The sequence below is a fragment of the Balaenoptera physalus genome (genome assembly GCF_965194825.1).
Source record: "Balaenoptera physalus genome assembly, chromosome: 2".
Taxonomy (NCBI): Eukaryota; Metazoa; Chordata; class Mammalia; order Artiodactyla; family Balaenopteridae; genus Balaenoptera; species Balaenoptera physalus.
The window spans coordinates 49,989,780-50,017,744 of NC_138883.1; the positions used below are offsets into that span (position 1 = coordinate 49,989,780).

A 27,965-nucleotide genomic window follows, 5' to 3' on the forward strand; every position below is an offset into this window, starting at 1 on the left:
TTCTCTTTATGCCTTTATTTCCCTTTATACCTCTATCTTCAGTTCTGGTGAGACTATAGGACTAAACTTTATGTGTTATCATTTATTGAAGGAAATTTTCTACCTCAGGCACTTAAGTTTTAAATTATATCGTATAAGTATCATGATAACTACGAAACACTCATTGGGTAGTCTTCGTGTACCAAGAATTAGGCTAAATAACTTCCATGTTAACTCATCTAATACTCAGAACAGTCCTTGGCAATATGTACTATTACTATCCCCATTTTACAAATAAGAAATGAAGGAGAAAGAATAGAAGTAATTTCATTTGCCCGAGATCATATGCCTAGCAAGTAGTGGAACCAAGATTTGGATCCAGGCAAACTGACTTTAGAACCTACTCTTAGTTAATATACCATCATTTCTATATATGTACTTAATACAAATAGTCATTAAACAGTCTTTGCAAACTAATCATTGTCTAGTATATAACATAGTCTTGTCATGTCATAAGGTACCCAGTGAATATTTTATTGACTGTTAAGTGAACTTTAATTGAAAATATTAAATAAACCAGCCATACATAGATTTTTTTTTACTTAAACCATCATTTGCAGACTTGTAATAATTAATAATAAGATTTTAATCTCTTAAAAACTCAAAATTGTTCAAATTGTTATAGTTTAAATGAAGCATTAGATATTACTTGATTCCTCAATTAGTGTTTCACTGGTTATGTAAATAACTAAACTCCTCTTTCATTCCCCACACAATTTTGCCAGGCTTCCTAAATCCACTCTTACCTTTGGAATTCTCTATTTCTGTTTAATGATATCGCCATAGTTTTTAGTCCTTGAAATGTAAAACCTTGTTCCAGGCAGTTGGAGACACAATAGTGCATGAGATTGACATGATCCCAATCTTCAAAGAACTTACAGAATGGTCTCAAAGGAAATTTAGAAATACCAACAAATAATTTACAAGTGTGATAACTGTTACAAAATGGGAAATACAGGGTGCTATGCAGGCATATTTTAGGGACAGTAAAGGACTCACTGTAGAAGCAATATGTAAGATGAAAGCCTGAAGGATAAATAGTAATTAAAAGACCAGTCAGAAGTGTTTTGAGCAAAAGGAATAATAGCATGTTTGAAAACCCTAGTGATAAGAGAGAGTGTGGTATACTTGAGGAACTAAAGAAAAGTTAGTCTGTTAGAGCAGAAAACAAGGAAGGAATTTGGTGGGAGATGAGGTCACAAAGCTAGACATTTCAAATGAAAAAAATTGGGGGCTTTAAGGGCAGTAGAAACCATTAAAGGGTAAGGGAGTGATGTAATCAGATGTGCATTTTTTTTTTCTTTAAAGATCTCTGACTTCAGAGTGGTGGTTTCATTCCTAAAGTCCTGTTAAGAGACTGTTGAAGTTATCCAGGATAGAGATACTGATGTTTTGTAATAGGATGGTAGGGAAAGGATGGGAAAAACTGAACTAATTAAAGAATTATATGAGAGAGTTGGTGACTGGATGTAGAAATGAGGGAGGGGCATGATAAAAGGGTTACTCCCAGATTTTGACTTGAACAGCTGGATGGATATAAAAGTGCCACTTGTTGAGATAGAAATACTGAAGATCAGATTTGGGAAGAAAGGTGAGTTCAGTTTTGTATATGGTAATTTTAATGTTGTACCAGATTTCCAAATGGAGAAGTCTCATTAAGAGTTAGATATGTGGTTATAGCTTGGGAAGAAAAGTTTGGACTAGAGATATAAATTTGAGAGTTATTAGGTATAATGGTTGTAGCTGATACCTTAAAGAGTAAATGTGATCATCCAAGGGAAGCATGTAGAATGAGAAGAAGGCCTAGGACAGCTTTTGGGGGAAATTTCTCCCCCAAATTACAAAATCTGGTATGCTAAGAGGAATGGCAAAGGATTAATAAAGAACATTAAAAGACAGTAGGAAAGTTTCAACAAGAATACTGCCTAGAAGTACATTAAAGAAATCTTTGGATTTAGGTGTTGGTGTTTGATTACTTTAAAGGGATAATTTAGGGACTTCCCTGGTGGTCCAGTGGTTAAGATTCCACCTTCCAATACAGGGGACGTGGGTTCAATCCCTGGTCGGGGAACTAAGATCCCACATGCCGCAAGGCATCTAAGCCCGCATGCCACAACTGCTGAGCCTGTGCACTTTAGAGCCCGTATGCCACAATGAGAGAACCCGTGTGCTCTGGAGCCTGGGTGCCACAACTAGATAGAAGCCCGAGTGCTGCAACGAAAGAATGCGCATACCACAATGAAGATCCGGCGTGCCACAACTACGACCCAACGCAGCCAAATAAATAAATAAATATTTTTTTAAAAGGATAATATAAGAATACTAGAGGTGAAGCTAGGTTGGAGTGGTTTGAAAAATAAATTTATTTATGAAATTTAGTTGTGAAAGATAAATTTATTTTTGAAATTTAGTTGTCAAAGAAGGGGATAAGATAGAGCAGTAGTTGGAGGAAAATGAGTTGACAGTGGATTTGTCTGTCTTCTGTCTCTATTTTTTGGCTATTGATTTTTTTTTTTATACGGGGCAAAAAAGTTTAAACAGGATGCTTATGAAAAGGATCCAATAGTTAGAGATAGAAGAGTCAAGAAGCAAGGTGAATAGGCAAAGTCCTTGAAAAGGAAGGACAAGGTGAGATCTAGATTATAATGAGGGACTTGATCTTAAAGAAACACTTCTTGAAAGGCTTTCTTGGGAAATGTGGCATAGATGGTGCCTTGAAGACCTTGAACTTACCTCCTCCAATGGCCACACCAAATTTCAACTATCTATGAGAATGACCTGAAGACTAGCATAAAAGACTTTCCACAACTGAAGATATAAATAAGGAACCACAGTGAGATGGGTAGGAGAGGTGGAGACATGGTGTAGTCAAGACCCACCTCCCTGGTTAGGCGACCCACAGACAGGAGGATAATTACAATTGCAGATGTTCTCCCCAAGGAGCAAAGCATCTGAGCCCTGTATTGGGCTCCCCAGCTTAGGGGTCCTGCACTGGGAAGATGGGCCCCCAAAACATCTGGCTTTGAAGGACATCCTGGGCTTGCATACAAGAGAGCCAAGAGGGCTGTAGGAAACAGAGACTCTGCTCTTATGGGGCGTATGCAAAGTCTCGCATAGTCCAAATCCTAGCACAGAGCCAGTAATTTGAAAGGAACCCACCTGCTGATCTTGCAGAACCTCTTGGAGCGGCAGGAGACAACTGGTAGTCCCCCTAAAGATATAGATGCTGGCGACAGCTGTATTGGGGAGTTTTTTCTACCACTAGGACATCAATGCTGACAAGCGCCATTTTGGAGTCCTCCCGCTACCCTATTAGTGCTGGGGGCTTATCTGCCCACCAGTGTGCTGGCACCAACCCCAAGCTTCCCTGGTCCCCATAGCTAGCTACCTTTGAACCTGGCCCTGCCCACCAGTAGACCAACACCAGCCCTGGGACCCTGCACCAGTAAGGTCCTAGCAGCCAACTGGGCCAGAGGCCATGCCTACCCACCAGCACACCCACAGTGGTCAGCCTTGCCACAACAGAAGGACCCACACAGCCCACATAGGGGGCGTGCCTAGAGCATATAGCTCTGCTGCCCAGAGGGGTCTGCTGCTGGGTCCCATAGGATGTCTCTTACATAACGCCACTCCTCCCAAATTCAGGAAACATAGCTGATCTACCTAATACTTACAAATAAACACAGAGAACTAGGCAAACAGAGGCAGAGGACTATGTTCCAAAGAAAGGAAAAAGACAAAACCTCACAAGAAAAATTAAACAAAGAGAAGATACACAGTCTACTGATAAAGAGTTTCAGGTAATAATCGTAAAGATGCTCAATGAAAGCAGGAGAGGGATGGAAGAACACAGTAAGAATTTTAATAAAGAGTTAGAAAATATAAAGGAGAATCAAACAGAGCTGAAGAATACAATAACTGAAATTAAAAACACACTAGAAAGAAATAATAATAGATTTGGTTATATAGAGGAACGGATCAGTGAACTGGAAGACTGAGTAGTGGAAATCACCTAAGCTGAAGAGGAAAAAGAAAAGAATTTTTTTTAATGAGGGTGGTTTAAGAGACCCCTGAGACAATATCAAGTGTACTAACATTCACATTCTAGGGATCCCAGAAGAAGAAAAGAGGGAAAGAAGCAGAGAACTTATTTGAAGAAATAATAGCTGAAAACTTTCCTAACCTGGAAAAAGAGAAACCAAGGTTCATACCAAGACGTATTATAATAAAAATGTCAAAAATTGAAGATAGAGAATCTTAAAAGCATCAAGAGAAAAGCAACTAGATATGTACAAGGGAACTTCCATAAGATTCTCAGCTGACTTTTCAGCAGAAACTCTGCAGGTCAGAAGGGAGTGACACATTAAATTCAAAGTGATAAAGGAAAAAAACCTACAACAGAGAATACTCTGCTTGGCAAGGCTATCATTCAGTTTTGAAGGAGAGATAAAGAGTTTTACAGACAAGCAAAAACTAAGAGTTCAACACCACTAAACCAGCTTTCAAAAAATTTTCAAGGGACTTCTCTAAGTGAAAAAGAAAAGACCACTATTAGAAATATCAAAATTACGAATGGAAAAATCTCACTGGCAAAGGCAAACATATAGTAAAGGTAGTAGACCAGTCATTCATAAAGCTAGTATGAAAGTTAAAAAATAAAAATAGTAAAATCATCTATATCCACAGTAAATAGTTAAGGTATTCACAAAACAAAAAAGATATAAAACATGATGTCAAAAGCATTAAACGTGAGGCAGAGGTAGGGGGTAAAAATTCAGGGTTGTTAGAATGTGTTTGAACTTAAGAGATTACCAGGTTAAAATAATTTTGTGTGTGTGTTTGTTGTTGTTGTTGTTATCTGTGAACCTCATGGTAACCCCAAACCAAAAACCTATAATAAATACACCCTAAAGACAAAGGAATCCAAACATAACACTAGTAATTAAATCGCAAGGTAAGAGAGCAAAAGAAAGGAACAAAAAAGAACTACAAAAACAACCAGAAAACAGTTAACAAGATGGCAACACCTGCATACCTATCAATAATTACTTTAAGTGTAAATGGACTAAATGCTCCATTCAAAAGATATTGAGGGCTTCCCTGGTGGCGCAGTGGTTAAGAATCCACCTGCCGATGCAGGGGACATGGGTTTGAGCCCTGGTTAAGGAAGATCCCACATGCCACAGAGCAGGTAAGCCTGTGCACCACAGCTACTGAGCCTGCACTCTAGAGCCTGCAAGCCACAACTACTGAGCCCATGTGCCACAACTACTGAAGCCCACACACCTAGAGCCCATGCTGTGCAACAAGAGAAGCCACTGCAATGAGAAGCCCGTGCACTGCAACGAAGAGTAGCCCCCACTTGCCGCAACTAGAGAAAGCCCGCGTGCAGCCAAAAATAAAAATAAATAAAATAAATAAAATTTTTTAAAATAAATTTTTAAAAAAAGACATAGAATGGATGAATGGACCCAAAAATAAGACCCCTATATATACTGCCTACAAGAGACTCACTTCAGATCTAAAGACACACACAGACGGAGTAAAGGGATGGGAAAAGGTATTCCACACAAATGGAAATCTGTAGAAAGCTGGGGTAGCAATGCTTATATTAGACTTTAAAACAAAGACTGTAGCAAGAGGCAAAGAAGGACGTTACACAGTGATCAAGAGATCAGTCCAAGAAGATGTAACAATTGTAAATATATAGGCACCCAATAGGAGCACCTCAATATATAAAGCAAATGTTAATAAATGTAAAGGGAGAAATTGACAGTAACACAATAGTAGTAGGGGAATTTAATACACCACTTAACATCAATGGACAGAAGATCCAGAAAGAAGGAAACACTGGCTTTAAATGACACATTAGATCAGATGAACTTAATAGATAAAATAGAACATTCTATCCAAAAGCAGCAAAGTATATATGCTTTCAAGTGCTACCTTCTCCGGGATAGATCACATGGTAAGCCACAAAACAAGGCTCAATAAATTTAAGATTGAAATCATACCAAGCATTTTTTCTGACCATAACAGTGTAAAACCAGAAATCAACTACAAGAAACAAACTACAAAAAACACAAACATGTGGAGGCTAAATAATATGCTATTAACCAACCAATGGGTCACTGAAGAAACCAAAGAGGAAATCAAAAAATAACTGGAGACAAATGAAAATAGAAACACAACCATCCAAAACCTATGGCATTCAGCAAAAGCAGTTCTAAAGGGGAAGTTTTTAGGGATAGATGTCTACCTCAGGAAACGAGAAAAATCTCAAACATCTGACCATACACCTAAAGGAACTAGAAAAAGAAGAACAAACAAAACCAGAAGTTAGTAGAGGGAAAGAAATAATAAAGATCAGAGCAGATATAACTGAAATAGAAACTTAAAAAAAAATGGAAAAGAACAATGAAACTAAGAGCTGGTTCTTTGAAAAGATAAACAAATTGATAAACCTTTAGCAAGACTCATCACGAAGAAAAGAGAGAGGATCCAAATAAAATCATAAATGAAAAGAAGTTACTACTGACACAACAGATAATTGAGAGAATCATAAGAAAATACTGCAAAGAATTATACACCAATAAAATGGACAACTTAGAAGAAATGGATAAATTTCTAGAGACGTACAAACTCCCAAGACTGAGTCAGGAAGAAATAGAAAAGAAGAAGAGATGGATTACCATTAAGGAAATAGGATCAGTAATACAATAAACTTCCAACAAACAAAAGTCCAGTACCAGACAATTTCACAGGTGAATTCTGCCAAACTTTTAGAGAAGAGTTAATAACTATCCTTCTCAAACTATTACAAAAGATTGCAGAGGAAGGAATGCTTGTGAACTCTTTCTACAAGGCCAGAATCACCCTGATACTAGAATCAGACAAGGACACCACAAAAAAAAAAAAAGGAAGAAAGAAAGTTACAGGCCAATATCACTGATGAACATAGATGTAAAAATCCTCAACAAAATATGAGCAAACCGAATTCAACAATACGTTAAAAGAATAATACACTATGATCAAGTGGGATTTATCCCAGGGTTACAAGAATCGTTCAGTATCCACAAATCAATCCATGTGAGACACATGTTAACAAACTGAAGAACAAAAATCATGATCATCTCAGTAGATGCAGAAAAAACTTTTGACAAAGTTCAACATCCATTTATGTTAAAAACTCTCATCAAAGTGTGTATAAAGGGAGCATACCCAACATAATAAAGACCCTATATGACAAAACTACAGCCAACATCATGCTCAACAGTGGAAAGCTAAAAGTATCTCCTCTAAGATCAAAAACAAGACAAGGATGCTCACTCTTGCCACTTTTATTCAGTATAGTATTGGAAGTCCTAGCCACAGCAGTCAGACAAGAAACATAAGGAAAAGGAGTCCAAATTAGAAAAGAAGAAGTAAAACTGTCACTGTTTGCATATAATGTGATAGTATATATAGAAAATCCTAAAGATGCAGTAAAAAAGAAAAAAACAACTATTAGAACTAATAAATGAATTCAGTAAAGTTGCAGGATACAAAATTAATATACAGAAATCTGTTGCATTTCTATACACTAAAAAAGAGCTATCAGAGAAATTAAGAAAACAATCCCATTTACAACTGCATCAGAAAGAATAGGGACTTTCCTGGCAGTCCAGTGGTTAAGACTCTGTACTCCCAATGGAGGGGGCATGGGTTTGGCCCCTGGTTGGGGAACTAAGATCCCACATGCCCCACGGCACAGCCAAAAAAAAAAAAAAAAACAATAAAAAAGAAAATGGAAAAATATACTGTGCTCATGGATTGGAAGAATTAATATTGTTAAAATGACCATATTGCCCAAGGCAGTCTGCAGATTCAGTGCAATCCCTATCAAAATACCAATGGCATTCTTCACAGAACTGGAACGAACAATTCTACAATTTGTGTGGAAGTACAGAAGACCCCAAATAGCCAAAGCAACTTGAGGAAGAAAAATGGAGCTGAAGGAAGCAGACTCCCTGATTTCAAACTATATCACAAAGCTACAGTAATCAAAATAGTGTGGTACTGGCACTACCACAAGCATATAGATCAATGAAACAAAATAGAGAGCCCAGAAATAAACCCACATTTATATGGGCAATTAATCTATGACAAAGGAGGCAAGAATATACAGTGGTATATTCCCAATAAATGGTATTGGGAAAACTGGACAGCTACATGCAAAAGTATCAAGCCAGACTACTTTCTCATATCATACACAAGAAAGAACTCAAAATGGATTAAACACTTAAATGTAAGACCTGAAACCATAAAACATAGAAAAAGACCATATGTTGTATGGCCTTTGACATTAGTCTTAGCATTATTTTTTTGTATATGTCTCCTCGGGCAAGGGAAACAAAAGCAAAAATAAACAAATGGGACTACATCAAACTAAAAAGTTTTTGCACAGCAAAGAAAACTCAACGAAAAGGTCGTCTACTTAATGGGAGAAGATATTTGCAAATGATATATCCTGATAAGGGGTTAATATCCAAAATATACCAAGAACTCATACAACTGAATATCAAAAAAAAAACAACCCGAATAAAAAATGGGCAGAGGACCTGAATAGACATTTTTTCCAAAGAAGACACACAGATGGCCAGTAGACACATGAAAAATGCTCAACATTACTAATCATAAGGGAAATGCAAATCAAAACCGCAATGAGCTATCACCTCACACTTGTCAGAATGGCTAGCATTAAGAAGACAGCAAATAACAATGTTGACAAGGATGTGGAAAAAAAGGGAATCCTTGTGTTATTGCTGGTGGGATTGTAAATTGGTGCATCCACTATGGAAAACAGTATGGAGGTTCCTCAAAAAATTAAAAACAGAACTGCCATATTATCTAGCAATTTCATTTCTAGGTATTTACCTGGAGAAAACAAAAACACTAATTTGAAAAGATACATGTACCAACATTACTCACAATAGCCAACATATGGAAGCAACCTAATGGATAAAGAGGATATGGTGTATATATATTCAGTGGAATATCACTTAGCCATTAAGAATGAAATCTTCTCATTTTTGACAACATGGATGGATCTAGAAGCTATTATGCTAATGAAATAAGTCAGACGGATACCACATGATCTTATTTATATGTGGAATCTAAAAAGCAAAACAAAATAAAATGAAAACAGACTCAGATACAGAGAAGAAACAGGTGTTTGCCAGAAGGGAGGCTTGTGGGTGTGGGCAAAATAGGTGAAGGGTATTAAGAGGTACAGACCTCCAGGAATATAATAATTAAGTCACAGGGTTATTATACACAGCATAAGGAATATGGTCAATAATATTAATTTTGTATGGGGACAGATGGTTACTACACTTATAGTGGTGATCACGTCTTAATGTATACAAATGTCAAATAATTCTGTAGTACATCGGAAGCTAACATAATATTGTGCGTTAAATATATTTCAGATTAACAAAAAAAAGAAATACTTCTTTCTTTGCATTAAAGAGGAAGATAGTTTGAGAGTATAGCTAGAAGTTATCTTCTATTTGACTTCTGTTTTCTTTGTGAGCTAGGTGGCAATGTCGTCTCCTGAAAGTGTGGAGGAGGTGGGTTTGAAAAGTGTGGTGAAGCTATGAAATAGTAATTGAGGAGAATGGATGGGTTAAATGACTAGAGAAGTGTTTGTGGGCAAAGTTTAAGGCTCAGATGAGATTAATTTTCAATGTGTAATTTTCCTCCAGCAGTGATTGGTACTTCAGATATTAACCAAAGGTAGTTAGTTTAAGTCATCCAGGGTTGTCATTTTGGTATGCCAGTGTACAGAAGGACAGCAGGGGTTGGGGAGGGGAGGCAAATCAAATTTAGGATATATGCAAGAGATTGCTTGAAATTATGGACCACCAGCTCTAAACTGGATAGGAAGAAAAGTGAAGATAGGAGAAATGCATGTGGAGAGTGAGAAAGTAACAGATTGATAGACTTGAGAGTTCAGTGTGAGCATTTAAAAATTATTGGAGTAAATGAGAGAGTAAGCTCAAAGGATGAGAAGTTTGGAGTATTATGTGAATTCATATATCAGAGCGGATGACAGAGTCCAGGATATGATCTTAGTAGTGTAGAGTGCATTGAAGTATGGTAGAAGTTCTTCAGAGATGAGGTCAGAAAACTTAAATCCAGAGCAATGGTCTTTTGAAGTCCTTTGGTATGATGGTGGGTCTTAAAGTAGAGAAAAAGACATCTGAGCCACTGTCCGAGTCATCAGTGAATGAGAATGAGTCATCAGAAATTTGGTAGATAGGGGTTGAGCTGAAGGCATTGTTTCAAAAGATCAGGAGCTTGTACAAAAGGGTGGAAGTGGTAAGCTTTCTCCCTTGGTTTACTACAGTACTCTTACTCAGTCTCCCTCCATGCAGTATTTCTTCCCTCCATACCCTCTTACATACTTAATCAGGTTACTCTTAAAGCTGACTCTTGTGACGGCACTCCCTTTCTGTAAAATCTCCAGAAAATTCTTTTGCCAAGAAATTTTGCCAGGACATTCAGAGCCTTTCATGATGTGGCTCATCCTCAAGTCTGTCTTTCCAGCTTTGTCATCTCTTCACTTAATGTTCACTGCAGTCACATAATAACCAACTCCAATTCCCCTAAACACTCCACAATTTCCTTTTTTTCTTGTATCACTTTGTTCATATTCTTTGTGCTGTCTAAAATGCTTTTCCCACCTTGCTGCACATTCAGTGCCTACTTGTCCTTCAAGGCCTCACATGAGATTACAGCTCTGTCATAAAGAATTTCTTTACCCCTTCAGGTGGAGGTCATTTCTTCTTCCCCGGGGCATTAATAATAATCTTAATGAATGCCACTTATCCTTTTCTAATATTATAAGTGTTTGTGTGTCTTATCTTCCTAGACTATAAGCTCTTTTGAAGGTAACATTTCCATCTGATTTTCTTTGCATCTCTTCAGTATTTTATACAGTATAAACATGGACTAAATGAATACACTTTTAAAGTATCTTAGTGTTCATTTTTTAAAATATTTATCCTACAATTTATTAGTAAGTAGTCATGCTTGTCAAAAAAATAATAATTTAATTAAAAAGAAAAAGTTTGACCTTCTAACTTTGTCACTGAATTTTTTTAAAGTGTATGTATTATGTTTATATTCACAGCCCCATGCAATCATTCGTCATACCATTAGATCTACGAACAGGAATGCCAGAGCTGAACGGACAGCTTCAGAAATAAATTGTATGTGTTTGGTATACATTTACAATTGGTGGTTTTGGAGGGTTGAGCTGGGTGTTCTTGTGGAATTTTTTGGAATAATAAAATCTCACTAACTGTGGCTGCATACTTTAACATAACAGGATACCTCTAAAATAAAGGCTGCTTTTCTGGCTTGTAATGGAATTCTCTTGGTTTTATAATTAAATAGTTTTTATTTTCTAATTATAAAGTCAATATATGTCTATTGCAGAAAATTTGAAAGAGGAAAAAAGTAGAAAATTAACATTGCCCATAATCATATCACCCAACACCAGCCCACAGATAATATTTTGCTGAATTTCCTTCACGTTTTTTCCACATATAGTTTTACATGACTGAATTTATACTATACATAAAATTTTGCTTAACATAGTCAGAAGTATTTTCTATGTATTAGCCTAGGCTTTGTAACCATTATGTTTAATGGTTTTATCCTCTTTTATTGAGTTGATGTATTGTAACTCCTATTGTTGGACCTTTGGGTTGGTTTCAGTTTTTTAAGTCAAGGTAACAATAAGGTGACTATTTTCTAAAATGCATATTTAAAGGGGGAAATTGATTTTTATTCAATAAATCATTGACAAAAATTTTATATTAACAATATTTGTCATTTTAGCCACATTAATTTGGAAGAACAGATTTGCAAAGAATTTTTAGGTATAAGTATATTGACTTAAATGCATAATTGTTTCAAAAATGTTTACATTAAAATAAGCCATAAATAAAAATTATAAACCATAATGGAGGAAGATAATTTATTATATCTTTAGGCTAATTAGAATTATTGCAGATGAGCATTTTGTTTTTTTGAAACCAGACATTTCTAGCTTTCTGGATACAGCTTTGGAAATCTAGGTCATTGGAGAGTTAGAATGTCCTTCCCATATCAGTTGTTTCAGTCAGATCTTTTCATAGTTACACCAATAGTTCAAGATTTTCTGTGTTTGTTAGTCCCAGATTGTTGATATGTTCTTATGCTATCTTCTTATATAATCCCCAATGAACTCTCTGGGCTTCCAATACCAGACAGAAAAGTAGCAAAGTTATATTCCATTAAAAGCTATTGTGTTTATTTTATGCAGCTGTATAGTATTCAATTAATGTAGTCTAAGTGTATCTTTTCTTGTATAGCTTTTGTCTTTTGTGTCATATTTAGTAAGGTCTTCCTGATTTTAAGGTTATAAAAGGATTTTCCTATTGTTTCTTCTTGCACTTTTACAGTTTCATGTTTTTAATATTTAAATGTTTGATATAAGGTATTAACTTATTTGGTAGAAGGTATGAAATACGAATTCAACTTCAGTTTCATTCTAAATATCTACCCGTTTGCCTCAATGCTATTTATTAAAAACTTGATATTTTCGCTAATAGATTTGATATGCCATCTTTATTATGTACTAAATTGCCACATATATTTTAGGGTTTTTTTCTGGAAATTCTATTCTGTTGCATTAATGTACCTAGTCCTGTGCTGGTCACATACTTCTGATTATTATGCCTTTATAATACCTGTTAAAATGTGATAGAAATAATCCTCCTCCTACTGTCCCTCACCCCCTCCACACAAACACACACACAAACACCATATTGCTATCCTTTTTTATTATAATATTTGGCTATTGTATTTTCCCTATATAAATGTAAGAATTAGCTTACCAAGTTAAAAAAATATCAGTGTTTTTACTGAGATCTCATAAATTTGTACACTAACTTTGGGAGAGTTGACATCTTTATGATATTCTGTCTTCTTAATCAAAACAGGCTTCCTCAGAGAGCTCAAGACTTAGTTCTTTTATAAGTGTCCGGAGTACTAATATCTTCATGGAGTGAGCCCTATGTGCTTCATGTACCAGACAGAAGACAGTAGAATTGAAGTTCATTTTATTGGTCGATTTATCTTTAAATTCTCCCAAGTCTTCTTTCATGTCCATCAGGAGTGTTTTATAGTTATGTTTTTTTTTGTTTGATAGATTTCATACACACCTAGTTAGTTCTATTCTTAGTTTTTTGTTTCAGTTTTTTAAATTGATCTGATAACTCACATACAGTAAACTGCTTAAGTGTACTGCACAATGAATTTTTAAATTTGTATACACTCATGAAACTACCACCCAGGTCAAGATATAGAACATTATCAGAATCTCTGAAGGCTTCCTCATGCTCCTTCACAATCAATACCCTTCCATCTTCCTGTGTCCCCCTGCCCTCCCACTGCCCAGGCTAATCACTATTCTGATCTCTGTCACTGTAGATTGGTTTTTACCTGATCTTGATCTTCAGATAAATAGGATCAACCAATATGCACCTTTTTTGCCTGATTTCTTTTGCTCAACATTATGTCTGTGAGAGTCATTCATGTCATGTGTAGAAATAATAGTTTATTGTTTTCATTGTAATGTAATATTTCATTGTATGATTATACCACAATTTATCCATTCTTTACTTGACAGGCATTTGATTTGTTTACAGTTTGGGGCTATTATGATTACTATAATCATCCTTACTATGTGTTTAGTGGACATAACTAATTATTATGATCCTGGACTGACCTAAGACCACCAGGGACAAATGTATAGTCCAACAAAGTCAGGTTTATTGACTCCTTGCAATGAGGGAGAACACAGTACCAGAGGAACCATGGAACATCTCATTAAACAGGAAAAGAAGAGTTAGAGGGTTTTTGGAAAAAGTGGAGTTCAAGTGAAATTTAGGTGAAACCTTAAAGCAAAGTAGGGATGTGTATGAAAGAGTCTATACTGTAAAAATAGACTCAGAGGCCTGTTTCCTTGGAAACTTGGAACGTTGTATTCAGTAACCCCTTTATTTGAAGCTCTGTATGTAGGTTGGAAATTAAGGCTGCTTCTCTCTGTCACTGACTTAAATCTTACAGGCAAGAATGGAATGGTTCATTTTAATGAATATGATTTCATACAGCAAAATTTCTGACAGTCTGTGATTTTAGAGAATGATGTTTCTCAGTAAGATAGCATTGGAAATTCAGAGGGGGGGGCGTCATCATGTGATACTTTACATATGCAGCATATCCTTGGGAGAAACATCGTTTCTTCTTGACTTTGCATTTGGATTTGTGTCTGTCCTCCCAGTCTGATGAATGGCAAGGCAGATTACTTTCTCATTCTGATCCAGATATGGGTGTGTTACCTAAATTCCCTATTTTTTTTTAAAAAAAAGTTTTCATCTGAAAAGTCACTTTTTGGTTGAGTCCAGTTGATGCCAAAAGCTTGGCCTCTGTGCACTGGTACCAAATCGAATCTTGGATACAGAGTTTGGGGTGAAGTAGAAAAGAATAGCTTTATTACTTTGCCAGGCAAAGGGCGACATAGAGGGCTCCTGCCCCTAAAAACTGTGTGTCCCAACCTGGGAGGATTTGATGAGGAGTTTTATAACAACCGTTCAAGGGTGGGTTTGCTGATAAGATTAGAGTGTGTGCAGGGCCTCCATTCTTCTAATCTGGCCTCAGGTAATCTTAATGAGCTTCTCTGGTTCTTTTAATGTAGCCTCAGGTGGTCTTTCTCTGGTATGAAGAATGCTGACCTCTTAAAAGAGCTTAAAGGCATTGTTATGTGTATCCCTTGAGGTAGAACCAGGACCCTGACCCAAGGCTGCACTGTTGTTCCCTGCTGCCCCTCCCTTGTCTTTGCATCCCTGCCCAGATTAGCAGCAGTTCGAATCTGCCCTCTGGAATTCAAGGAAGGTCATGGAGGCTGGAGTCAAGAGACAGGGGACAGAAAGGCTTCCGTGCCCAGGAGCCCCATAGGGTCCTGCTCGGTTTCACAGTTACCTAGGAAGCCAACTAATTACAAAGAATTGGCACCAAAGGGATATGAGAGGTATCAACAAAGAAAATGACTGCCCAACTGTCAGTTTAAGTGTATGATTTTAGCTGACTCACAAGTAAATTTTAGCCAGGTATTTGGACTCATACCAAGGACTCACTAAGGTTACACAGAGCAGTATTAAGAATAAAGACTTGGGCTTCCCTGGTGGCGCAGTGGTTGAGAGTCTGCCTGCCAATGCAGGGGACACAGGTTCGAGCCCTGGTCTGGGAAGATCCCACATGCCACGGAATGACTAGGCCCGTGAGCCACAATTACTGAGCCTGCGGGTCTGGAGCCTGTGCTCCGCAACAAGAGAGGCCGCGATAGTGAGAGGCCTGCGCACCACAATGAAGAGTGGCCCCCGCTTGCCACAACTAGAGGAAGCCCTCGCACAGAAACGAAGACCCAAGACAGCCATAAATAAATAAATAAATAAAAATTAAAAAAAAAAAAGAATAAAGACTCTACAGGTATCATGATTAATAGGTAACAAGTCTGTCAACAATCCAAAAGTTTCAGCTGGCAAAGGAAGAAAAAATGTAGCTCAAGAGCTATAGTATGCACATTAAAGTATGATAATCAGTGTCTTCAGTCATCTTTTTCCATGGGTCTTGGGCAAATGATTCATTTCACGTTGTCATCAGCTAGATTCAACAGACTTGTGTAGAAACTGATTTTTGCAGTCATCTACTTCTGAAGATTTTTTTTCATATCCAGTTTGAGATGTCCTACTAAGACAATCTTGCATTGATTTAAATTGGCCCATGTCTCTATAATTAAGAGACAGGAATACAAGGATCATCACCCTGTTTTACTGTTGTGTTAGTTGTTAACAGTACCTGGCAAGATTCTATTTATTGAGGTTAGAGAGAAGTTTTCCAGAAGGCAGTTTCTGAGTTCTAAACCATGAAAAGGTTATTCAGAGGAAACACTTCTTGGACATGTTTGAGTATAAAACTGTGTGTACTGTACAAGTCTCAGCTATATTAGTCTGTAATAATGTAGAAACTGGAGTAGGGGGCAGTATTCCCAGATGTATAAGATGCTCAGTTTTGGGTTCATTGGGAGAGAGTTAATGGGCTCCTAGGGAATTGACCTCATTTTCTTTCAAGCCAAACAAAGAAGCAAAACCTACTTTAGGCTAAGGAGATCTAAGAATTTCTGAAAGTTTACCCAACTTAAGTTTGAAAATTCCATTTGTCCTTTTTATTTTATGTGAAGACTGGGGATGATAAAGGTGATAGAGATTTTGAGATGTATTGTCTCACAAATCTCCTTAGTAACAGTTCTAGAGAAGTGAGTGTTTACTAGGTAAGTAATTAGAGCTCTCCCAGGTAGGAAACACAAACTCAAGCAGCATTTTTTGGCCATTGTTAAAGTTGAGCCTTTTTAAACCACCTTTGATCCATCCTAGAAATAGACATACAATAACCAAAACAAAAGCATTTGTTGTCAGGAAAACTATTTATGAAAAATTATCTGAAGTATAGCATACCCATATGTTCTTCTACATTGGTATTTTTTAAGCTGCAGGTTGCAACACAATCCATGACATCAATTCAGATTTTTTTTTAAAGGCACAGAATAGCAAGTATTTAAGTGCATCAGTTGGATTCTTAATAGGTACTATACCTTGAAACTTTTGTGGATTTTTTTGTTTGTTGCTTTGTTAGCAGTTTGACTGTGATGTGCCTAGGTGCATTTTTCTTTTTGTTTGTTCTATTTGGTGTTTATTGAGTTTCTTAGATCTATGAATTGATAATTTTCTTCAAATTGGGGACACTGTTTCTTCAGTTTTTCTGTCCCAGATTCTCTCTTCTCCTTCTGGGACTCCAGTTACATGTTAGACCACTTGATGTTGTTTCATAGGTCACTGAGGCTCTGTTCTCCCTGACCCCCGTAAACACACATAAGGTGTTTTTGTTCTCTATACTTAAGTTTAGTTTCTATTGCCCTAATTTTAAGTTCATTGACCTTTTTTTCTGTAGTGTTCAGTCTGCTGTTTAAGCCCATCAGTGAATTTTATTTCAGATACTGTATTTTCTGGATCTAGACTTTCATTGAGATAGATAGATACATACATAGATAGATAGATAGATAGGAAGAAAAATGGATGGATGGATGGATGGATGGTTACATACATATATAATACACATACATGTATAGTTTCTATCTCTCTACTGATAATTTCCATCTGTTTACTTATTGTGTCCATCTTTTCTCTTAAATCCTTGAATATATTTATAATAGATGTCTTAAAGTCCTTGTGTGCTAATTTCAACATCTGTGTCATCTCTGAGTCTATATCTATTTTTTTAAACTGGTTATGATTTTTATTTTTTTTCTACTTCTTTAGTCATTTTTTTATTGTATCTTGGATGTTGTGATACAACATTGAGTGTCTGGATTTTGATCTCTTTAGAGTGTTTAAAGCATAAATTAACTGGTAGGTCATTGTATGACCTGCATGGGTGAGTGGGGATCTTAACACCATCTTTCAAGGATTACAACCCTGTGATGTCTGTTAATCCATTGCCTCAAATAATTGCTTCATATAGCTTGTATGCACACACGTATTTGGGTTACATGTTGTAGTTGTTTATAGCAAAAGGGTAAGTCTAATTCCTGTTACTTATTATACCTATAATTATTATGCCTATAATAAGTAACATCTTGTGGAGATAAATGAGGATGTATAATAGAAGACCTCCCCATCTTTGTATTTTTATAAGCCAAAGACACACCCAAAGGTACTGCCAGGATTTTCTTTAAAGCAAAACAAAACAACTTGGAGTCCATTCTTGCACACAGAACAATGATACTGGAGACTCTAGCATTCTTTGCCATAAAGTGTGGCTGTAGTAATTTTAGACTTGTCATAAGGAATTTGATATTTTTTTAAGGAATACTTTTCTTACATGTTAAAGTAAAACATCTTAAATGTTTATGCTGATATAAAAGAAATGAAATTGAAATTTTTATTTTCAATCACTGATACTGGTATGGATGGATGCAGTTGATATTTTACTATATGTTTAATTGAAATTTATGAGCTCATTTTTCTCTGGTAATTTTTTAAGCCTTGAAATTTGCTGATTATGTAATTATTGAAAATATTTTCTTTCTTTCCTTTCCATATTTATGCCTTTTATAATTTATCTCTAGACCTGCTTGCCAGTATTTCTAGTTGTGACCAAAAAAAAAAAAAAAAAAAAAACTTTTACTCATCTCTGTCTCAAATGAGTGAAGTGGTTCTTCGTGAATTATAGTAATGGCTCTTGAATTAAGATGTTTTTAAATTATTTTAAGAAGTAAGTCATTAATGAACAACTTCTTTTATTTTAGATTATTTTTGAAAAGTAGATACTATATTTTATGGAATGTCTTTGAAAATTTTATGGTGCTCGCTTCGGCAGCACGTATACTAAAATTGGAACAATAGAAAGATTAGCATGACCCCTGCGCAAGGATGACATGCAAATTCGTGAAGCAGTCCATATTTTTAAAATTTAGTTTGACAATAGCAAACACCTAATTAACGTTTCTAACTATAATACAATCCCTCCTGACGCACTGTGGGTATTGCATACACTAGCAACCAGTTTATTAAAACATTAATTGCAGTTGGATTTGTTTTGGAATTCACGCATAATCCATTTAGTACATAGCAGAACTAACTCATTTTGAAGGAATTATAAATGAAATCCTCCACAAGTCTATCATTTAATTCACATTGTAGTCAAGGAAGGGGAAAGTTTGCCTTCAGAAAATTCTGTGGCTCTCCTGGGATCTTTGATGTGGCCCGCCCTCCCTCTCTCCCTCCCACCCTTCCTTCCTCCCTCCCTCCCTCCCTTCCCTCCCCTCCCTCCCTCCCTCCCTCCCTCCCTCTGGGAAGGTACCCAAAATGTGTTCATGCAGTGTACAGACAAAAACTGCAAAACTCAATCAATCAAACTTACATTCCTGGCTGCATTGGAAATTGGCACCCCCATTTTGGAAAAGTGAAAGCATTTCCTAGAGCTGAATACTTGTCTACCTTAAGATAGCAATTCTACTGCCAGATACACACAGAAACATGCCCACATGTTCACCCACAAGACACTTATTAGAATGTTGGTTGCAGCACTGTTTGTAATAGCCCCTAACTGGAAACTACCTGAATACCCACCACCAGTAGAATGGGTAAATAAATTATGGCATATTCCCATAAAGGAAGAGTGTACGGTATAGCAATGAGAAGGAACAATCTACAAAGCTCAGAAACAAGCAGAACTAATGCATGGTGCTAGAAGTCAGGAAAGCAGCTATCCTTGGAGTGGGGAGTAAATGGGAGTGTTTGGGGTCTGGTAATGTTGTCTCTGTCTGGCTTCTGGTTATGTAAGTGCTCAGTTTGTGAAAATTCATTGATTATGACAGGTGCACTTTTATGTGTGTTATATTTTAATAAAATTTGCGAAACAAAAACAAGAAGGAAAATTTTATGACTTAATGTTTTTATTTAGTGTAATGAATTATATAAGTACTCTGTATTGCTTTACAAATTTTGGTTTTAGGAATAAAGACAACTAGATACTTTTTGAAAGTGCTTTTTTTTTAGTGTATTTTGTTTACCAAGATTGTATTTAGGAAACTTGTATCTCTGTGATGCAAGTGTATATTTTAATTTTTTTGGTCTTTTAGTCACATTATATCTTAGAATTTTAAAATTCTGTGTACTTTATGAGTAGATAATAAGCCATCCTTTTCTCTGATTTATAGACTATTTCATATAAAAGAAGTTACTCTTTGACTATTAGGAATAATTCTAAAATTGGTCTCATTAGGCCAAATAAAATACACATTTAGGAAAATATAATATTAGATTCCTGAATGCCATAGTCATATTTAATTTGACAAATATTTGTTCTTTTTAGATAATTATAGGTGATTTGGCAGGGCGGTGGGGTTCATCCTACCATAAAGTTGTAGTTTAAATTAGTCTCAAGACAGAGTCTATAGCCTAGATAGAAACATCCTTAAATGTTTGCTTAGTCACCTACTTTTAATTAATTTTAAAAAATCTTTTATATACAAAATTGCTGTTTAATTTCCTGATTCTGACCAACAATTAAGTAGAATTGTTAGGAAGATACCAAATTGTTACTTTCTTTTGGCGAGCATAAAGGAAGGGGTCCTCTGTAGTAAAAAATTAAGAGTTTTTGTCTTTTCCTCTTTCTTCTCTTCTCCTCTCTCCCTTCCCCCCTCCCCAGTACACATGCTTCTCATCACATTTCCAGGATTGATCCTTTAAGATAGAATTTGTGAATATATGTTATATTTTACAGTTGACAAATTACAATTTGAGCCTCCTCTGAGAAAAGAAACAGAAGCACGGGATGAAATGGTAGGAATAATGACTTTTAAAGTATTTTACACATTAAAATTTGAGAAAAGTTATAGTCAGGTGTACTTTGACTGAAGAACAAAGTAATACACTCTTCAGAGCATTGATTTTAATAACGTATTTCACACATTAAAGTTTGAAAACGCTTCTAGTTAGGTGTATTTTGACTAGGGTACAGTGTGTAATATACCATTTTAACCATTCATTTTGACACTTCTGAGTCTTGAAGAATTCACATGAATTTATTAAGTATATGGAATTTGATCCTCAGCTTTAAGCTCTCAGGATCTTTTTACTTACTGATTCTGTTAGATTTGTAGTACGATTTTGCATTGCCTTACTGTTTTTAATATTTATTTGTTAATATAGCTTCGTTTTTTTTTTTAACCATTGCTCTTATTTTGAGATTACTATTTGGTTAACCCTTTCCTTAACTAAAAAGAAAGAAACAATAGATAGAGCAAGATATTATTAGAGTCAACCTAGATGTTATCCTAACATCTACTTTATTTTTAACTGATAGTAAAAGTATAGTTTTTAGAGTAATTGTCTTCTGTTAATGGATCTCTTCATTCTTAACATCTGCAAGTGGTGCTCTTCCTACTGTATGTGTTTCTGGACAATAAATTCTCAATTTCCATGCTAGTCAGAAAAAGTATGGCACCAGTAAGTTAAAGATGATTGAATAATACAGTGTTTAGTTCTCCACGCTAATGGAGTAGTGATGCACATAATTCAAAGTTAACATTTTTCTGTTTTGCTTTGGAATATACTAGCATATTGGTAAAGAGGGCTTGTCACATTTTAAGCTATAAGTATGTTTATAGATTCTGTTAAGTTTAAGTCATCTAATAATGAGTTATTGACATAAATGTGTCAAATGACAGCAAGTGTAGCTAGAGATTAAACCGTTGAAAGCCAAGATGATTAATAATCATGTCAATGAGTATGTTCTTGAATCACATAAAATGAATGATACCTGTTATAAGGTAACATCTTAAACTCTTTTTTACCTTCACAGGGAGTGTCTTCAGACCCAAACTTTCTGTTACGGTGGAATCCTTTTGTTGATGGTGCAAATACTGGCAAGTAAGTTGTTTTTCTAGCTTAACTTTATTTTACTTAATTATATAAGAACAGTATTTGGTGGGGAGTGCTTTATTCTAATAAGCTTTAATTTTTTTCTTATAAAAGTTGTACTATGCCTTTTGTCAGTGAAAAGCGTCTGACTTTTTTTAATTGCCCAAAGGCATAATGTGTTGATCATTAAGGCTTTGTAGTTTTGTTCTTTAAATCAAAATACAGTACGTGTGGTGTTAATATACTGAAAGATGAGCTACATGATCTCATGGGAAAAAATACGATAGTAGGACTCAGAAAGCCCCAATTCCATCTCTGCAATGTGGTTACTTCATATTCTAGACCTGTCTTTCCTCAACGATTAAGTGACAGGGCTGACCTAGATGAGTTGTTCCAAACCTATTAGTGCATTGCAGTGCCTAGAGAGCTCTTTGGAAATACAGATTCCTGGACCCCCACATTAGGCCTGTGGATCTGGGGTTAGCAGAGTATGGCCTGTAAGCCTATAAACCAGATCTGGCCCAGTGCCTATTTTTTGTACATCCTACGAACTAGAATGATATTTACATTTTTTAATGGTTGAAAAAAGAAGAATGTAATTTTGTTACACGTGAAAATTATATGAAATTTAAATTTCGGTGTTCATAAATGAAGGTTAGTTGGAACACAGCCATGATCATTAGTTTATATATTATCCATGGCTGCTTTCACACAGTAAAAGAGTTAAGTAGTTGTGACCACTATATGATTCATAAAGCCTGCAAAATTTACTGTCTAACCCTTTATAGAAAGTTTGCTAACCCCTGCTATAGAATACAGTCTTTGGGAGTGGAATCTAAGAATCCTGAAAGCTTCCCAATTGATTGCAGTGACTATGGATAAATGTGTGGAACCAGTGGGCTAGATGAGTGATTCTCAAGTTTTGATGTGCCTGGAGGATCACCTGGAAATCTTGGTAAAATGCAGATTCTGATTAAGTAGGTCTGGAGGATGCATTTATAAAAGTTTCCATGGGAATTCCCTTGCAGTCCAGGGGTTAGGACTCTGCGCTTTCACTGCTGAGGGCCCTGGTTCAATCCCTGGTCGGAGAACTAAGATTCTGCAAGCTGTGTTGTGCAGCCAGAAAAAAAAAGAAAAGAAAAGTTTCCAGGTGATACCAGTGTTGCTCATCTGTGGACCCCACTTGGAGTAACAGAGGGTTTGATGATACAGCCATTTGAATCTATGATTCACTGTGGATTCCAACTCTAAAATTCCAAATCTCTTTTTCACTACTAAGTTTAATTTCATTTTTATTACATATTAAATGTTGCAAAGCGTAACGATAAAGTAAAAAACACTTCGTATTCACTTTATAAAAACTCTATTTTATAGTCATACTAATACAGTTGGACAGAGTGAGATCTTAGGTCTTCCTATAGCTTTTAAAAATACTCTGGGGCTTCCCTGGTGGCGCAGTGGCTGAGAATCTGCCTGCCAATGCAGGGGACACAGGTTCGAGCCCTGGTCTGGGAAGATCCCACATGCCACGGAGCGGCTAGGCCCGTGAGCCACAACTACTGAGCCTGCGCGTCTGGAGCCTGTGCTCCACAACAAGAGAGGCCGCGATGATGAGAGGCCTGCGCACCGCGATGAAGAGTGGCCCCCGCTTGCCACAACTAGAGAAAGCCCTCGCACAGAAACGAAGACCCAACACAGCCATAAATAAATAAACAAACAAACAAACAAAAAGTAAAAAAAAAAACACATGTTAAAAATACTCTGTACCATGATCTAATTGTCTTTTATATCCCCTGAATAGAAGCAGATTTTAATGCACATCTAATGCTCTCTCTGTGTTTTATGTTATGGTCATTTATCACCATCTAAATTGCATTTTTCTCTTTGTATTAGATCAACCTCAAAACGTGCAATACCACCTCCCCTACCTCCTAAGGTGAGCTACTTAAAGATTTTCAACAATATATCCTTGTTTAAATAATAATATAAATTTTTTAAATAACTATTGAATTTATTCAAAATTCTCTTAAATATATTTTAGGGTAAAGTTTTCCTCAAGAGCATATTATGAAGATGTAAAAATATATTAAAGAAGATTTCGTGAGAAATATAATATTTTTATAGCTATTAGAAAAAGGCAAAGATAGGTTATTACTCATTTGAGGCAATACTTGACCACATGGAGAGGAGAGGAGTTCATCATTTACAGTCCTCATTTATTACTACAGTTGGACAGTGCACTAGAGTCATACTTTATTAAGTCACTTTCCTTGCTTGTTTGTAGTTATTAAATATTTTGTGGATTATGTATATGATTTTGTTGGTTATAAAAACATCAGTTTGGGGTTAGGGCTGCTTAAAAGTCACATGGCAAGTTCATAGCTGTGTTGGGATAGTAACTCAGCTCTTGCTTACCTTGCTTACTTGGCCCAGTGAATTGAACTATACAGGAGAAAGAAAAAAAAGGCATATTCTCCTCCCCCTAAAGTCTTTGATGCATAATAATAACAAAGTGTTAATGTTTTATGTCCAAATTTATTAAAGTACTTTCGTTTCTTATTATCAACTAGCCAAGGATAAACAGTTACCCTGAAGACAACCTCCCAGATGAAGAAAAATCATCAACTGTAAAACGTTGTCCTGATTCAGAGAACAGAGCTCCCCAAGTTCTCAGAAGACAGAGTAGCCCAAGTTGTGGTCCTGTAGCTGAGACTTCCTCTATTGGTATGGCTAGCAGTATCAGCAGGCCTGGAGTGCATACAGCTAGATACTGTGATCTCGGTAAATAAATCAAAGTGAAGGCTGAAAAGAAAGCCGTTTTGTTCATATTTTAAAGAATGTCTTTTTTCTTTAGTCAGTCTTATTACTGTTTGAAGCTTTGTGAAGGTTCTTTAAAGTTCCACATGGGTGGACTATAAATAGATTCAATCCAATTCAACCCTAATTTGATCCCTTACTAAATATTATAGGATCTAGAAAGATGAATGGATGACCCTGCCCTCAGGAAGTTCAGGGTCTATAGCAGAAGTTATACCCATGTGCACATAATATCAGACAAGACATTTTGTTTAAGTGTCTCCTACAGTAAGTAACTATACGTAACAATGCAAGAGATCTCTGAGGGAGATAAGGATAGGGAACAGAGGAGGTAGGCCCTTGCAGAGCATTAAAGGGCTTGGTGAGCCTTTAATAGGTGGAACCAATACTGACAGGCATTCTTAGAGAACAAGAAAGAATGAACAAATGCACTGAAGCAGGAAAATCTAGAATGTGTTGGAAGTACAGTCTAGCATGGTAGAAGTGTGAGCTTTTGAAGGGTATATACTGGGAGATAGGACTTAAAAAGGTAGGTTGAAGTTAAATTATGACAGGCCTTGAATATCAGCATTAGTAGGTCAGATTTCATTTTTCTCACAATATGAAAAGACATTTGTTGTTTTCATGGATTAAGACCACTGCTATAGATGCAGTGCTGCCTCCACATAAGCTAGAGAAAGGCACCAGAGATGCTTTAACTCATCTGACAGTAGGGAATATTTCCCTATAAAGGAACATCCAAATGGAAAACAAGTACTGGGGGGAAGGGGAAATGATTTTTCAAGGAAAGTACTTATTTGTATGGTCATTCAGCTTTTAACCATGATTCTCTTTAGGAAATGGTGATGGTATTTCAAAGCTGATGAGTGAAAACACAGAAGGATCAGCGCAAGCACCACAGTTACCACGAAAAAAGGACAAGCGAGATTTCCCTGTAGGTATAACAGGCGTTTGGTGATTAGTTGTAAATAATACTGTATTTATCATATAAAGGGCATAGTCTATTTAATTCAGGAATTTGAATAACTGGATTTCTAAATGTATAAAGTTTTTCTTGAGGCTTTAAGAGGTCTTACAGTATTAAAAATCACTTTTCCCACAGAAACCAGTAATCAATGGCCTCCCACCCACCCCAAAAGTGCTGGTAAGGAATATTTTTATGTGAACCACTTGCCAATTTTTCTCTCTTTCGAAGCAACAGAAGATTGTTTATTTGCTATCAAGTATCTTGAGCCATTGAAAGGAAGGATTCATAAAATACAAAGGCATTAAATGCATTTGGATATACCATGGATCAAATCATGTACCCTAATTTGAGTGAGTTAGTTAGAATTGGGTAAATTTCACTTTTTAAAAGTACGGACAGTTGGGTTCTCTGATTAGCCTACAAAGGCCAATTTAATTTTAATGTGATGGTATTACTAGTACTGTGTCCTCTTCATTATGTTGGTTAAATATCTTTCTACCCCTGAAGCCATTTTTACATTGAACTATACACAGTGAAAAGGAACAGGGAAGCTCCTGTTAACTCTTGTTCTCTGGCCCTTCAGTAGAACCTACCTAAGGTAGTTCAGCCAGTCATATGAATGGGTGCCTTATAAATTGTACCTTTTTATACAGTAAAACTTTAGTGTAAATATCAGTCTTTCGCCTTTCATCACTATTATGGAGGTATACTGCAATTATAATCACTGTGATGTTACTCAATAAAATCATTAATTGTTTCCCATTATTAAATGTTAGTCCTAAAGATAAGTAGTGATGTAAAATTCCTAGAATGTATCATTGACATATGTAGACGTTTTGATAAATTTGATATTTTTGCTGTAAAGTAGTGGATTACACAAGGAAAGAGTGTAAAACTCTCTTCATAGAAAGCGTTAAATTATACCAAAATATGAATTTTGTTTTGTAATGAGACCACAAGTATATGCAAATAAGAGTCAGTTTAGCATTTCATAATAATCTTAGCTATTTTCTAAGAATGTATAAAATTATCTAATCAAATAAGTCAACATTTCTTTCTTTATAAATAAGATGGGAGCATGTTTTTCCAAAGTTTTTGATGGCTGTCCTTTGAAAATTAATTGTGCAACATCCTGGATACATCCTGATACAAAAGGTAACATTTCTGAATTTTTATATATATCTCCAACAAAATATTCATTATCAGAAAAGATCCTTATGATCAGTGAACTGAGGGCTTTTTACTTTAAAAGTTCAACTTAGAGGCTAAGGAGTGTAGGTATTATACTATTTAGTGTAACAACCTAAATAGGTAAATAGTTTTAGTTTAAGGCATCAGAATTCAAGAGGAACAGTTCCTGGTTAAAGGAGACTAAAGAGACATCACAACTGACTGCAACCATAATTCGGCATTTTCATTTATGTAAAAGGACAATACTGAGACAATTGATAATCGCTTTCAGTAAAATCAAGATATTAGATAATAGTATTGTTTCAGTGTTAATATCCTGATTTTGATCATTGTTGTGTGGTTGTATAAGACCTTTTTTTTTTTTTTTAAAGAAATGCACACAAATATTTAGGAATAAAGGGGTATCATGCTCATAACTTAAACAGTTCATACAATGAAAACAAATATGTGTGTACAGAGAAAGAAGGATAAAAGCAAAAGTAGTAAATTTAACTTTTATTGTGTGTGTGTGTGATCATGTGGTGTCTTAATTTTTTTTTTGAATTTTATTTTATTTTTTATACAGCAGTTTCTTATTAGTTATCTATTTTATACATATTAGTATATACATGTCAGTCCCAATCTCCCAATTGATCCCACCACCACCACCACCCCCACCTGCCACTTTACCCCCTTGGTGTCCATACATTTGTTCTCTACATCTCTGTTTCTATTTCTGCCCTGCAAACCGGTTCATCTGTACCATTTTTCTAGGTTCCACATGTCTGCGTTAATATATGATATTTGTTTTTCTCTTTCTGACTTACTTCACTCTGTGTGACAGTCTCTAGATCCATCCACGTCTCTACAAATGACCCAATTTTGTTCCTTTTTATGGCTAATATTCCATTGTATATATGTACCACATCTTCTTTATCCATTCGTCTGTCGATGGGCATTAAGGTTGCTTCCATGACCTGGCTATTGTAAATAGTGTTACAGTGAACAACATGTTGGGGTGCATGTGTCTTTTTGAATTATGGTTTTCAGGGTATACGCCCAGTGGTGGGATTGCTGGGTCATATGGTAGTTCTATTTCTGGTTTTTTAAGGAACCTCCATACTGTTCTCCATAGTGGCTATATCAATTTACATTCCCACCAACAGTGCAAGCAGGTTCCCTTTTCTCCACACCCTCTCCAGCATTTGTTGTTTGTAGATTTTTTGATGATGGCCATTCTGACTGGTGTGAGGTGATACCACACTGTAGTTTTCATTTGCATTTCTCTAATAATTAGTGATTTTGAGCAGCTTTTCATGTGCTTCTTGGCCATCTGTATGTCTTTTTTGGAGAAATGTCTGTTTAGGTCTTCTGCCTGTTTTTTGATTGGGTTGTTT

The 27,965-nt window shown here is 35.9% G+C and overlaps 1 protein-coding gene across 3 annotated transcripts in view; it reads left to right on the plus strand.

Annotated features, from left to right (window-relative positions):
• The window catches only part of MAP4K5 (mitogen-activated protein kinase kinase kinase kinase 5), a 152,831-nt gene that overhangs the window by 79,699 nt on the left and 45,167 nt on the right, over positions 1-27,965 (plus strand). For 2 of the 3 annotated variants that reach the window (XM_082452103.1, XM_082452105.1), the window contains exons 14-21: positions 11,216-11,294; positions 20,476-20,534; positions 21,556-21,623; positions 23,508-23,550; positions 24,185-24,395; positions 25,268-25,365; positions 25,534-25,575; positions 26,469-26,553. In XM_082452103.1, coding sequence (XP_082308229.1) covers positions 11,216-11,294; positions 20,476-20,534; positions 21,556-21,623; positions 23,508-23,550; positions 24,185-24,395; positions 25,268-25,365; positions 25,534-25,575; positions 26,469-26,553 — 685 coding nt within the window. The remainder of the gene's footprint in view (positions 1-11,215; positions 11,295-20,475; positions 20,535-21,555; positions 21,624-23,507; positions 23,551-24,184; positions 24,396-25,267; positions 25,366-25,533; positions 25,576-26,468; positions 26,554-27,965) is intronic. The other variant, XM_082452104.1, reaches the window with a different exon arrangement.